The sequence below is a fragment of the Scyliorhinus torazame genome, chromosome 3 (assembly GCF_047496885.1).
Source record: "Scyliorhinus torazame isolate Kashiwa2021f chromosome 3, sScyTor2.1, whole genome shotgun sequence".
NCBI lineage: Eukaryota > Metazoa > Chordata > Chondrichthyes > Carcharhiniformes > Scyliorhinidae > Scyliorhinus > Scyliorhinus torazame.
In genome coordinates this window covers 335,000,992-335,015,905 of record NC_092709.1, presented here as the reverse complement: position 1 = coordinate 335,015,905, position 14,914 = coordinate 335,000,992, and the positions used below count along the sequence as shown (strand labels likewise).

At 48.9% G+C, this 14,914-nt stretch overlaps 1 protein-coding gene across 1 annotated transcript in view; it reads right to left on the bottom strand.

Annotated features, from left to right (window-relative positions):
• Window positions 1-14,914, bottom strand: part of LOC140409300 (dedicator of cytokinesis protein 2-like) — a 1,572,852-nt gene that overhangs the window by 1,228,993 nt on the left and 328,945 nt on the right. Inside the window, exons 12-14 of the mRNA XM_072497681.1 lie at window positions 11,397-11,476; window positions 7,374-7,499; window positions 614-738 (exon numbers count right to left, since the gene is read on the bottom strand). Coding sequence (XP_072353782.1) covers window positions 614-738; window positions 7,374-7,499; window positions 11,397-11,476 — 331 coding nt within the window. The remainder of the gene's footprint in view (window positions 1-613; window positions 739-7,373; window positions 7,500-11,396; window positions 11,477-14,914) is intronic.

Below are 14,914 nucleotides of genomic sequence, written 5' to 3'. Positions count from 1 at the left end.
TCTCCAAAAGGGTGCACTGCCTATAGAAATAACTGAGATAGCTTTAAACTTTCCTTGAAATGTGTAAAGCCAACCAATCGTGTTTTGGACATTATACTAGTGAAAATTGGATCTGTTTGGAGTCAGCTGCACTTTAACACATGCAGCTGACTCGATGAACCATTCGCTAAACATCTGTTCAAGGAGACAGTGACCCTTTGCAGTTGAACTCAACTGGTGATAAATAGAGAAAAACAATGCAAATATAAGAATGTAAAATTAAATTTGATAGCATTTGCAGACAAGCTAATTTAGGTGAGGGAGTTAGGAATAAAAGGGTGGAATATTAACACTGGATTCGACCAACTGGACCAAATGGCCTGTTCCTGAGCTGTACAATCTATCTTACTCTCACGAAAGACAGGAAATGAGAGTGCATATCAGGGTCACTCTGCACCGGCAAGTGAACCGTTCAAGTCGGGACCATTCATGATTTTCTCTGATGCCACTTGGGGGCTGCAATTCTCACAATTTCCCTTTTGATTCCTGACAATTGGAGCTGAGAATCTAGCCTCCTCGTTCCACACCCACCAGCAATAGGGGGGAATGGGCTCAGAACTCTGAATTATCTTACCGGAATGACATCTCCTCTTTCGTCGCAGACACACATCAAAACCTCAACATTCTTCTGAGTGGTCTTGTTCTGTTTGTCAAACTCTCCTTGGACCAGAGTGACGTAAATATCGTTCCGGACATCACCTGGATTTTGGGGGGAAAAAAGCAATATTTCCCACTGAATCGTTGTGATTCCTCTGTCAATCAGAGGGGGAGCTGCAAAGTCAGAAATACCATTGCTTCAAGGACGTATCAAACCGATATTGCGATCTGTTTATTGAAGTGGATACCAAGGGCAGGATTTTTCAGACCACCCCGCTATCTAACGGGACTCTGCCGTTTGTTTTGGCCTCTGCAGGGAACGCCCTTCCCCCCTCCCCCAGACCTCTCTTACCACATTCCCTGCACTGATGACCTCAGCCAATTTTAAATGCCACCCGATCCTTGGACCCCCCCCTTCGGCATTCCCCACCATGGCCTCTGGACCACCCCCCACTGCCCCAGCTTACCTGCTAGGGGGTACTCAAGCCCCTTCCCCCTCCCCCCACACCTTCAGGGCAGGGCATGCCCCCGGCCCTGCTCCCTGGCATGGACAACCTGGCACATGGGCACCTAAGCACAGCCATCCTGGAACCCTGGTACTGCCCTTGGCAGTCTGGCAATGCCACCTGGGCACCCTGGCAGTGTCAGGGTGGCACTGACGGGGTGATCAGGTTGCAGTTCCAAAGTGTCAGGCTGGCAGTGCCAAGGTGCCAGCAGCAGTGCCCAGATCCCAAACACCCTGAGGCCTCCAATGGCCTGGGAGACTCTCCCCACCCCCCCCACCCCTCCTCCCCACCCATTTGAATACGTTAATCTGGATCTCGCCCATCGAGGACAAGATCCAGCTGGTGACATCTCATGAGATTTCGTTAGATCTCTCGAGGCATTCCGAACATCACGAATCTCCGGAGAAATTAAATGGCCTCGTCGCGTCACCAAGTCGGGTGCGATGAGGCCACTAAATTGTGCCCGAAGACTGAACGTCTTATGTGATTTAATTGATTATACTTCAGGAAAGTATAATAGTCGAAGAGTCAGTACAATTGTTTTTTTGTGTTAACTGCTAATGAATTCAACTTTTATCTATGATAAAGCATTGGTAAAAGACCAAAAGACAACATTTTCTTTCAAAACAAGTCTCTGTTCCTTCTCCCCTCTTGGGGTGTTGGTTAAAACCTGGCTAACAGGAAAGGTCAAATATAAATGATTAGAACCATTTACACATGGCTCTGATGGTTTGGAAGGCCTGTTTTTTTGTCAATTCTATTTATCCACAACGTAATCTCTAATTCTGTACCCAAATAATTGTGAAGTTTCTTTTTGCACATTTGCACTCTTCCATTTCAAGTGGAGCCAGGATTCACAATCCTTGCATGGCTGTAACAACCTTGATATCAGTCGATAGGCCAATTAGTCTGCTGGAAACCTCATCTCGACAGTTTAACTAGCTCCTGCTGCCTCTGGAAACCTGGAGGCCAACTAATAGGCCCAGTTAGCCTCCCTTAATTGACCAGAAGTGTCCATTAACTAACTATCCAGGTTAGCTCCCTGCCTTGCGTTGGTGGGCCTCCCATCACCCAGCCTAAAATATGGTCTGAGAGGGAGAAGGGCGCACCCGGCTCACAGGCCAGCAGTTCTGCCTTTAGTAGCTGCCCAGACCCAATCCTGGCCCAGTGGGCCTAAATATCAAGCCCTAGTCTCTACTCTCTTGGAATGCCTGGAAAACTCCACCCACACAGCAGAGATGACATTTTGACATTATCCACCCAAATGGTTACTCTTTATTTTTAAGCTTTGACAATGAGAGGTGGTGGTGTGCTACAGTTCATTCAGGGAGTCCGAGTTGCTATGACAACATGATCATTTATATGCATGTTGTCGGCTGTCGTTAGTGCTATCCCAGCCTGCTCAGTTCGGTCAACAAAGGGAAAATGGTCAAAGGCACTGGGGACGCTTTCCTACAACTCTGCGACATGATATTCCTATGCTACACCATTAGCTGGGCTACATTCTGTGATATAAAGGAAACCTAATTAATAAAATCAATAACATTTCAAAGACTTAAAACAGTTTATAATAATAAGGCAAATTGTGTCCTAACTTATGTAGCAACTTCTCAAATCCAATTGCTCAAAGTGCTTAACACCCAAAGAAATTTACTTTAAAGGCTTCAGGCACGCTTTAACTTAATGGGAACAAAGTCCCAAAGCAAGTGCGTTTAGCTGGGTGTTTCCCAGCTCTCGCACCGCAGAGAAATACAAGGCTATAAAACGCAACTCGCTTTTGATAAGGGACCTCAATGAGAAATGCACACGCGAGACCGCACATAGCCCCGTTCTGTACACTGAGGACCTCTACTTGCCAGAGCTCCTCAGTGTAGTGAGAGATCGGGATGCCATTTTTAAATGGCATCCCGATCTCTCAGGCCCTTGAAGTGCCGCCCCCAGCCCCAACAATGGGGGGGGGCGGTCCCCAGCCCTCCATGCAGGGCAGCCGCAGCCCCATTGCATCCGCACAAAACATGCCAGCTTTGCACCCTGGCAGTGCCAAGCTGCCACTTTGGCAGTGCCAACATATCACCTTAGCAGTGCCCCTGCCAGTGCCACCTAAGCAATGCCAAGCTGGAATGCCAGGATGCCCAGGTGGCACCAGCAGTGCCAGGGTGCCACCATTCCCAAAGGACATGCACCTGGGGGCCTCCGATCTCCCAGGCTACCCCCACGAGTGCCATTCCATCTGGTGCCCACTTGTGGAGACCAGTATTGAACGGTGTTTGCCAAAGTTTCTGAGGTGAAGGGATTGATCCCAATGCCTCGGGTAGCTCAGGAATTTTCACATTAAAGTGAGACTAGTTGTCTTGCTTCACTATGCAAATTTTCTAAAAAGTGATCCCTCCCACAATGGGCAGGGTTCCCTTTGCGACGTCTCGCAATCTCGCAAGGCACTGCGAGCCAGGTAGATCCTGGGGGCGGAGTCTCCAGGCTTTTGTCGGCCATGTTGAGCTGTGGTGAGCTGCCTTTTGGGTGCAGCGTGGCCATCAAATCGTGCCCATCAACTATGGCTCAGTAATACCAATGGCAAAACCTGAGCACATAATGCAAGCTGACACTCCCAGTGCAGCATGGAGGGAGCGCTGCATTGTCAGAGGTTCGTCTTTCAGATAAACTGAGGCCATGTTTACTTTCCAGTGAATGTAACAGACTGTGGCACTATATCAAAGGCGGCCAGGGGAGTTCTCCTTGGTGCCCTGGCTAATCCCTCAACTGACCTCATCAGAACCAGATAATCTGGCTGTTATTACATTCCTTCACGTGGGACATTGCTGTGTCCAAATTGGCTCTTGTGTATCCAACATTACAGTAGTGATCAGCAGTACTTCATTGGCTGTAAAGTGCTTTGGGGCATCCTCGATTGCAAAAGATGCCACAGAAATTCAGGTTTTTCGTAAAGAACAGTCATTGTGATAATGCAAGAATATGGGGTGGCTATTTTGAGTATAGCAATGTTGCATAAACAGCTGTGAGATTATTGACTATCTTGATTCGGTTGACTGAGAGAAGAAAGTGTTCAAACAATGTGAGGGACGCGAATCTGCAGCCGCGTTGGGCTCTTGGCTGAACGCAATACGGCCGGAGAATGCCGGGAGAGGCGTGCAGCCAGCCTCCTGGCAGGCTCTGCGCCTCACGAGATACTCCGGAGACCTGTGAGACATCGAGGTCGAATGATACTCGTGGGATCAAACTTACCCACGACCTACTAACGTTGCATCCGCTGGCCTCCACCGATTCTTCGGTCTCCCCAGGGAGGCTGCAGCTGGGCGCCAATCAGTACTGGTCCACACAAACGTGGACCAGGCGGAATGCCACCTTGTGGGTCTCCCGGACCATCGGATACTCCTGGCTCATCAGGGTCAGTATACGGTGGCTCCCTAGCCCTCCCTCTGGAATGTGGGCACCTTGGAACTGCCCAGCTGGCAGTTGGCACTGCCAACGTGCCCATATGGCACCGCAAAGCCAGCGGGAACACTGCCTGGGTGCCAGGGTGGCAGTGCAAGAGTGCCCGAGTGCCAGGGTGGCACTACCAAGGGTCAGGGGGGCCATGCCCATGAAATGAGGGTGGAGGAGGGGGTTTGAAGGGTGGGGGACTGCAGGGAAGGTAGGTAGGGGCCTCTGGGAGGTTGAAGGGCGTGATGGGTGGGGGTTCTAGAACGAAGGGGGTGCTGTAAGGGAGCTTGGCGGGGGGCGGCCTGACGAGGAGGGACTCCCAGGGATCGATAGTAGGGTGTCCTCACTTAGGGGTGTGGCGTATTGTCCATGTGTGTGGAAGGTGACATTACCCATGGTTGGGGGGTGTGGGGGACCCACAAGCTCACTTAGAGATAGGGGTACCAAAATGGAGGCCCGATCTCAGAGTTCAGCCCCCCAATGCTAAAAGAAATATGGGGTAAACCGGTGAGAAGCCCCACAGGGCCCAAAAAGTGATTAAGTATCATTGGATAGCGCTGGAGAACTCGCCGGCAGAGCCGACGGGAAACTCCCTGAAAAACCCGCCTCAAATTAACTTTGAAATTTGGGGGGAGAATGGGGCCCGAGAACTCCATTCTCTTGACATAACAACACTGGATGACTGAGGCCTTCAGCAAAGGGTCTTGCTTTTCACACCTTATCGGAAGTAAGGCACATCCCTCAGTGCTCCACTGAAGCGCCAGACAGATTTATGCAATCGAATCTCTGGTGAGCAACCGGAACCTTCTGACCTGGAGATGAGTATGATACTAACCAATTTAAATGAGGATTAAGCAGGATTTAATATTGGGATTTTTATTATTAACACTCGGTTTTATTTATCTTTGGACTTTAATTTCACAGTTGAGGAAATATCAGAATTAAACAAAAATTTCAAACCCATTTTTAAACGTGAAAAGCAATCAATAATGCGACAGGTAGACGCTCCATCAAGACAATTACTCTGATTTCCACTTCAGATATTAGCCCTTGGCCCTTTATAGCATTAGGATTGTTAGCGTCCTGTTACTTTGTGAGGATAATGATGTAATACACATGACTATTGACGTCCCGGCCCACTGCTCATTAATCTGAAGTTAAATTATTGGACAAGTGCAGACATTGTTTGGTGGATCGTGTCGATATTGCTCTAAAGGTACCTCATATATGGGTTTTCTCCTCGCTGCTTGGGGCAGGTCAGAATTGCTCTGCGCCACGCTCAATTTGACTCTCACTAAATTAATTCTTACACTATATTTTGCTGCACATGCGATAATAACATGGATTTTTCCTTCTCCACCTGTTCTATTCTGCTATACCCCCTTACCCCGCCTCATAATTAAGGTCAGAGCATGTGGTGTGTACGGACAAACAGCAAGTTAGATAGCAAGATGGTGAGAAAACGGTTAAGGGTAGTCCCTCAGGCTGGCAGAATTTGGGGAGTGGATGTCCCGAGGGAGGGGTGCTGGGAGGACATGATTTGGGACTGGGTTTTCAAATGGGCCAGGGTGGGGATCGGAGACGTATGGGTGCAAAGCACTGGTGGCCGGTTCACCAAACCCAAACCATTTTGAATGAGGGCAGCTGGGTGATGCCATGGGTGCCCTCTGGCAATCAACTTGGGCCAATGAAATTCAATGAAGGCCCCATTCTCACATTGGCCAGGGTTTCCAATCGGAAAGGCGGGCAGCCCGGTCATGTCAAAATGGTGGCTTCAGGGCAGGAAGAGGGAAGTGCACATGGCAGACCACCTCAACAGATAACAGCGACTGGGCCCAGAGCTGCAACCACTGGTCATCGCCTGGTGGGACTTCCCCTCTAGCAACCAGCTATGGCTTTTTAAAAAAGCAAAATAAACTCAGCTCCATGTTCCCTTTGCTGCTTGCATTCTTGCATAGATGGCTCCCACACCTCAGCTGGTGGGACTGACAATCATTGAGTGCTGGAGGGCCCCCCACTGGACATCCAGCATGGGGAACCCATCAGCTATCTCTGATTGGACAGCGAGCCCCCCCATGCACTTTAATTGGTTGGTGCATTGAAAATTGTGGTGGGATGCCTAAAGCACACTGTTTAGGATGAGGACCCCAAACTACGCTGACCACTGATTAAAGATCCAGCCTTGGGACAAAGAAATTGGAAACACAATGTCTAAATTTGCAGATGGTTCCAAATTAGTGAGGTGGGAATTGGCAAAGTGCAGAATGGGCATTTAATTCCACTGTGTTTAAATGTGATATATGCATTTTGGTTGAAGAAGTACAGAGATTTGGGAAGCAATAGTCTAAATTGATTCGAGGCAATAAAGGATCTAGGAGTACAGATGCACGCATCATTAAAAGTAGCAACATTGGTTAACAAAAATTGCTCGCCTGCGGTTTATTTCCAGAGGAGTGCTCATTGGTTGGCAAGTGCACTCTGGTTATCAGTGATTACCTTTGGTTACCAATCAGCACTCACTCTCATGCAGTATAAATTGTTGTTCCCTTTACTATTGATATTCTTGCAAACTGTCCTGATGAGTGCAAGACAAAAAACTTTGACTGCTTGTCTCTTTTTCAACAATTCATCATATGCATTCATGTAATCTGAATTTGCTCCAAACATTAGGGAGTGGATAAGCTGCACTTTTGTATCCCAGAGTTAAAATATAATGAGGTAACACTTAATTGGTTAACAGAGCATTTCTATGCAGTCATCCAGCACGATTAACTCCATTTACAGTTGACAGACCTGGCATGATAATCTCAGGGAATCCCATTTTCCTCGCCACCACTGTGTTTCTGTCCACCAGGTGAGGGTGGTCCTTCCGAATCTGTTTCAGATCACCTGTCAGTAATTTCATGGAGACCCAGAGACCTGTGAGAGGGGCACAATTAAGAAAAGTGAAAACTCCATAAGTCCTCCATCCTGTAGACCAACTGATTCACCCAAACGTTAGAAACCGCGATGAGGTGGCCATTATGTTCCTTTGTCTGTACTGGAGATGGCAATTGAATTCTGGATGCTTTTAAAAGTACCTTGGTTGGCAAGAGGAAGGGGTTCCATTGTTTCTTGGAGAATCACCCTGCAGTAATTCAGCCAGTGGCTGACTGTACAGACTCAGCCATTGTCCATTTTTATCCAATTAAAAATAAATTAAAGCTCAGGTCTTACTTAAAGTTCAATATTTTGTGTGTGATTCCGTGTTTTCTTTTTCTCCATATTATTAATAATAATAATCTTTGTTGTCACAAGTAGGCTTACATTAATACCGCAATGAAGTTACTGTGAAAAAATCCCTAGTCGCCACATTCCGGTGCCTACACGGAGGGAGAATTCAGAATGTCCAATTCACCTAACAGCACATCTTTCGGGACTTGTGGGAGGAAACCGGAGCACCCGGAGGAAACCCACACAGACACGGGGAGAACGTGCAGACTCAGCACAGACAGTGACCCAGCGGGGAATTCAATCTGGGACCCTGGCGCTGTGAAGCCATGGTGCTAACCACTAACGTGTTTGATGACATATGTGTTCTAGTTCCACCATGACAGCTGCTGAAAGCTTATAGAGGTTAGGCATGTGTGTGGGGTTGAAGTTGCAATTGGATCAGCCAAAGAATGGAGTGGCAGGCTTGAGGGGCTGATTCATATTTCAATTATTATACAAATTATACATATGAACATAATTCATATGTACATATGTATGTTTGTAATATAAATCAAACACTGATTGCAATAAAAACCTGAATCATGAATGCCTGTGTCTGGCCTACATGTGACTCCAGACCCACAGCAACGTAATTGACTCCGAAACGGTGTGGCAAATCACTCAGCTCAAGGCCTCGCATCCCATGACACAAGAAAAGAAATGCATACTTAGTGTTTAATTTACCTTCTTCTGTGTTTTCAACCAATGAAGTAATTTTTGAAGTGTAGCCACTTATAATGTAAGAATTGAAATGGCTAATTTCTGCACGGCAAGATTCCAGAAACAGCAATGTGATAAATAACTAGTGAATCTGCCTTTAGGTATTGTTTGAGGGCTAAATGTTGCTTAGGACATAAGGAGGCCTCCCTTCTTCTTCAAATATTGCAACGGGGTCTTCTAATTGACAACTGAGCGGGTGGCAGGCCAGAGGGGGCTACAGGTTCTGGTATATCTAACTGAGGCAGGAGGGCATCTGATCCTAGGCCGGGGTGAGGGATACGAATGATTCCAGAGGTTGGGCCCACAATGGGGACAGTGATGTTGCAGTTCAACGGTATGAGTGTGTGTGGGTGGGTGGGGGGGGGGGGGGGGGGAGTTGAAAGTCTCTGGGGCAGGGGGGCAAAAGGGAAAGTTTCTGGGAGATTGAATTTGGATGCCTCTGGGAAGGTTCATATGGCAGGATCAGAGTTAAGAGGAAAATGGAGGTCGAAGGGGTCGGAGGTCTCAAAAAGATGGGGTAGGGTGGGAGAAGGCCTCCCAGTGGTGGGGATCAGAGGCTTTGAGGGGGAAATGTCAGAGGTTACAGGTGGGAGGCAGAAGCCTTTTGCAGAGAGGCCAGAAAGCCTGGTGAAAACTTTTGGGCTTGGAGTGTGATCAGAGGCCTCATGGGGAAACTTTGATGAAGGTGGGGGTGCAAGGGGAGAGAGAGTTCGGAAGATTTGAAGGATGGGGGCACTGATGTCTAGTTAATGCGAGTTGGTCTGGCTAGCACACTGGATTCTGTAGGTAAATGGAAACCTCGCTTTAGTTGACATTTCTCAGGGCCCACAACAGCCTCATTAGAATATTAAAAGTGCCTAAATTTCCTCCTTGGTCATGCACAAATCAAGCTTTTGTAAAAATTCATTTATGGCATGTGTTGTCCTCCAGAAGGTAGTGGTGAGCTTTAACCGCTGCAGTCCCTGAGGTGTAGGTACATCCACAGTGCTGTTAGGGAGGGAGTTCCAGGATTTTGCCCCAGCGACAGTGAAGGAACGGCGATATATTTCCAAGTCAGGGTGAAAAATGAAAAATGAAATGAAAATCGCTTATTGTCACAAGTAGGCTTCAAATGAAGTTACTGTGAAAAGCCCCTCGTCGCCACATTCCGGCACCTGTTTGGGGAGGCTGATACGGGAATTGAACCATGCTGCTGGCCTGCCTTGGTCTGCTTTCAAAGCCAGCGATTTAGCCCTGTGCTAAACAGCCCCAGGGTGGTGAGTGACTTGGAGGGGAACCTCCAGGTGGTGGGGTTCCCAGGTATCTGCTGCTCTTGTCCTTCTAGTCGTGGGTTTGGAAGGTGCTGTCTAAGCTGTCTCCACCCCTACTACTCCTCCTCTGTTAAAATTGGAAATGGGAGGGTTGGAAGTGGATTCGTGGGTGGTGTGGGGGTGGGGAGGATCAGATTTTAGGTTTTTAACACCTTAACCCTTCGTCTAATTCAGAACCATCTGCTTTTTCAGGGGGAGCAGGGGTTTGAAAATCCCCTTTTTTTGTGTTTCCCGCCATCAATACTGCTGGCAAGTGTTGCCTCAGAAGGTTAAAAACTGGGCAAATGTTTGTGAAATGCTGCATTTCAGATAGGATGCACTAAATGGGCTGAATGTCCTTTTTATATTCTCAGAGCAAAAAAGAATGGAGGTCTCTTGCCTCATTACTGCAAATAAATAACCTGTGTGGAATGAGATTGGGCAACGACATGAGTCTGCAGCACAATGTGTTCTCTCATTTGACACTAATGGGCTGAAAAATAATTGAAATGGCTTTGGGCAAATTTGGGCTGATGGTAAGCCAAGAGAGAGTGTTACAGATTGATGAGTGGCAGTGTGTTTGGTGTTTAACCTCCTGAAAGGCTCTTCCATTTTACCTAAGGACTAAAGATTCTTTGAGTGTTAAGTTGGCCCTATCATTGAGCAAGGCTGGAGTTCTAATGGTCATGATTCTCCAGTCATTGCGATTCACTTATCCCGCTGGCAGCTGAACCTGGCCAGCGGGATTCTCGGCGGCGTGGGGTGGCTTCAATAGGATAATCCATTGAAAATTGACGAGAGGATAGAATCCCACCACCAGCGAATGGGGTGGCACAGCGGTTAGCACTGCTGCCTCACAGCTCCAGGGACCCGAACTCAATTCCAGCCTTGGGTGACTGTGTGGAGTTTGCACGTTCTCCCCGTGTCTGCATGGGTTTCCTCCGGGTGCTCCGGTTTCCTCGCGCAGTCCAAAGATGTGCAGGTTAGGTGGATTGGCCATGCTAAACTGCCCTGTTGTGTCCAAAATGGTTAGGTTCGGTTACTGGGTTATGGGGTAGGTTGGGAATCTGAGCTTAAGTGGGATGCTCTTTCCAAGGGCTGGTGCAGACTCAAATGGCCTCCTTCTGCACTGTAAATTCTATGATTCTACAAGCGGGTTGCTATGTCCTCCTCGTCAGGATCCCCTTGAAATTTAAATAACGTAATCTTGCAAAGAAATGGCTAAAGCACCTCAGCTGGAGTTGGAGCCCTTGAGCAGCCGAACTTATCTTCGATCAGGAGGTGGCAAATGGGCCTGCACCGTACAAAATGGCATGTCTTGCCCCAGGTCAGTTTCGCGCGCACAAGGCTCACCAGCGCCAGCGCTCTGTCAGCCACGGTGCGCTGTTCGGGCAGCGATGGATTTTGTACTTGCAGTTACATTTGATCAGCTCCTCGACAAGGCCAAATTCGGCTGCCTAAATGTAGCCTGTGTTTCGATAAATATTAATAAAACTGGATTTGCAAAAGACAATGGCTTTGCTATGCTAAAGCAACTTGGATGGGAACATTTTACCTTGTCCTTTGTGGTTTATATCTTTGGCAGCCACGACTTTATGGATTAAAGTGTGGAGGAAATCATTTTCGGCCGCGACTCTGCAGGGAGAGAAGAAAAAATGTTTCAAAAATAATTAACTATGGGAGATACTTATGGAATATTATTGCTTGTTGGCAGTCGCTTGAGCAGTATAATGCCAGAACTGACCAAACTCGTTACCCTCGAAATAAAGCCAAAGCTACCCACATCACGGGGAGGATTGTCAAGGCTTTCCTGCCACCTGGGAGGGCAGCAGGTCACTCAGCCGTGAAATTGTTCTTCGCATTTGTGCATGTTGGCTCTTCAGTGGTTGCGTAGGGGAGAGTGGATTGAATTTTAACCATCGGCATAGAAAGGAGCAGGTGTACGCTGCACTGCAGGGAAGCACACTACAGGAGGAGGCCGTTCAAGCATGTACCATTTCCTATCACGACATGGCCGATCTGTATCTTAACCCCCTCTACCCCTTCATTTTGACAATATTGGGAAAAATATTGGGCCACATTTCCATCGGAATTGTCCTCCCCCGCCCCTCGTGCCCCCGGGAGGTAATCTGGTACCGCAGGTAACCTGTCGTGGCTCCGTGGGTAACACTCTTCCCTTGTTTCAGAAGGTTCTGAGTTCAATCCACACGCGGGAGAAACATAATCCAGACTGTTCCTCACTGTGCAGGAGTGATGGAGTGCTGCACTGCCAACGATGCATCACAAACCTGTTCCACCATTCAATGAGATCATGGGCTGGTCCTCAATGGGGCTCCATATACCTACCTGTGGTGGTATGTATTAGGGCTAATACGGTACACCATGATGCCGAGGAGCTATTGGAGGACAGATGCTGCGTCCTGATTGGATCTGCCGCCTACTAGGCTCCACCCAGAAAGGCGGGGTATAAGAACCCGGTTTCTCCCAGCAGCTGCATTCTGTAACTGAGCGGCTGGGGAACAAGTCTGCTTAATAAAGCCTCGATTGAAGTTCTCTCCGTCTCGCCTCGTGTGTGATCGATGGTGCTACACTACCTATGCCCCATATCCCTGAATGCCTGGGGTGAACAGAAATCTACCAATCTCAGTTATAAAATTAATAATCAACATATCTTTGGACAGAATCTTGTGGAGGTGGGGGGCGTGTGTGTGGCGACCACCGGCTGGAAGTTCGCTGACACCCGCGGCATTGCCTCTTTTTGAGAAGGCCCACTGCATCTTGTACCACTCAGACACTTAACAGGCTACCGGTCGGCCACCCTTGGGGATCAAGGACCCTGAGGGAACAGGTCCCACCCAACCAAGACCTGCCCACCAATCAGAGACCAGAAGTTCTTCTGTGCTCAGCAGTGACATCAGGTAGGCAATGCTGCTTCCAGCACCCACCCAGCACCTGGGGGCCAAAGGGAGACCCTGAGAGGTAGGAGGTCATGGGCCGAAGGTCACAGTGAAGGAGGAAGGGGAATCGGCAGCAAGGGCAGGAGGAGGGGCTTTCAGTAGGTCCTCCCATTCCAATGTCAGGTATCTCCATTAGGCACTCAATGCCTTTGAATGAGGGGCTCCCACCCTACCTTGGAGACTGTAAACAAACACACCAGTTAATACTAGTGACAATGGGACATGGCCCTTAATTGGGCATTAATTGGTAATTAAAAGGCCTCAAATGGTGTTGGACTTGAAGGCTGTCTCAGCTGGGGATCCCGGGGGTACACCTAGACCTGGTGGGAGGATGATGAAGAGTACAAAACTGTAGGCACCTGGTGGACATTTATTAATCATCATTTCGTTCACCAGCAGATCCTACACCTGATAATTCATGGCACCATCTCTGCAAACTCCCGTGCACACTCGGCAACTCATCCCCTGCCCCCAGCATCAAAGTTTAGGCCTCTCATTTCTGCCACTCTTCTCCAGTGATGAGGGGGCTGAAAGTGTAGAGAGGCTGCTCACCTTGGATGCGAGATGGAGGAAAATACCAGAACCCATGACCTTGGAGGGGGCAGAAGCAAATGAGAGGTCATCCAGCATCCCTGAACCTCAGGAAAAGCCAGTCATTGGCAGGATGCGTTCAGCTCTCTGTCACCCAGCAGTCAGACACATCACTGAGATGAGAGGAGCATCATTCAGCCCTCAAGTCATCATCCTTCTCCTGAAGAATTCGATCAATGGTGTTAGCACCCTGCCCATGATCTTGAGCACTATCACGTAAACCTACCACTGACACCACATTACTGTTAGTGGTAGGTTTGACATCGTGACACCACATTACTGTTACGATGTCAGACTCCATGGTGGGAGAGCTCTTCACTCCCTAGTCCTGCTTGTTCCCAAACCGAGACGTTATGAGGACGTCCCTACTTTTTCGTTCCATGCGGGCCCTGGCCATCACCCAAGGTCCTCCCTCCTCCTCCTGGACTGCCCCTCATCACCCTCCTCAACCTCCTCCTTACCCGAGGAGATGTGTCACTCCCCCATCTCTTCAGGGTCCAGCTGATCTCCCCTCTGCAGCGCCAACTAGTGGAGAGCACAGCAGACCGCAATTATGCCGAGCACCCTCTAGGCACTGTACCGGAGGGTGCCCACAGAACAGTCCAGGCACTGTAACTGCATCTAATGCCTGCTTGACTAGCATGCGCATTGATGCAAGAGCCACATTGTAGCGAGTCACCACAAGTGTTTGTGGCTTCTGCATTGGCGTCGTTAACAATCTTCTGAGTGAGCACCCTTATCCCTGAGGAGCTATTCCTTCAGCTGCTGCTCTCCCTCAAAAATGTCTGGGATCTGCGAGTTCTCCAAGATGCAATTGCCATGGCCGCTTCCCGGAAACAGGCATGCCTCATTATGCGCATTGTGTGGTCACAAAAGATCTGGACATTGAGGGATGCCTGCCAAATGTGCGAAGCCCATGGCCCTGGCATCCGGGCTCATCTCATCCCAGTCCATATTTATAAACGGTATCAAGGCCACGATGCACGCGGTCGACGAGACGCTCCCCTTCCAAGTCGAGAGCGATGCATCAGACGTCGCTCTGGCCGCCACCCTCAACCAGGCAGGCAGGCCCGTGGCATTCTTTTCCCGCACCCTCCATGCCTCCGAAATTCGGCACTCCTCCGTCGAAAAAGAGGCCCAAGCCATCGTTGAAGCTATGTGGCACTGGAGGCATTGCCTGGCCGGCAGGAGATTCACCCTCCTCATTGACCAATGGTCGGTTGCCTTGATGTGTAAGAACACACAGCGGGGCAAGATCAAAAACGATAAAATCTTGAGGTGGAGGATCGAGCTCTCCACCTACAATTACGAGATTTTGTATCGCCTCGGTAAGCTCAATGAGCCCCCCGATGCACAGCGCACAAGTGGACCGACTCCAGACCCTGCACGACAACCTCTGTCACCCAGGGGTCACACATTTTTATTATTTCATCAAGGCCCGCAACCTGCCCTACTCCATCGAGGAAGTGAGGACGATCACCAGAGACTGCCAGGTCTGCGCGGAGCGTAAACCACACTTCTACCA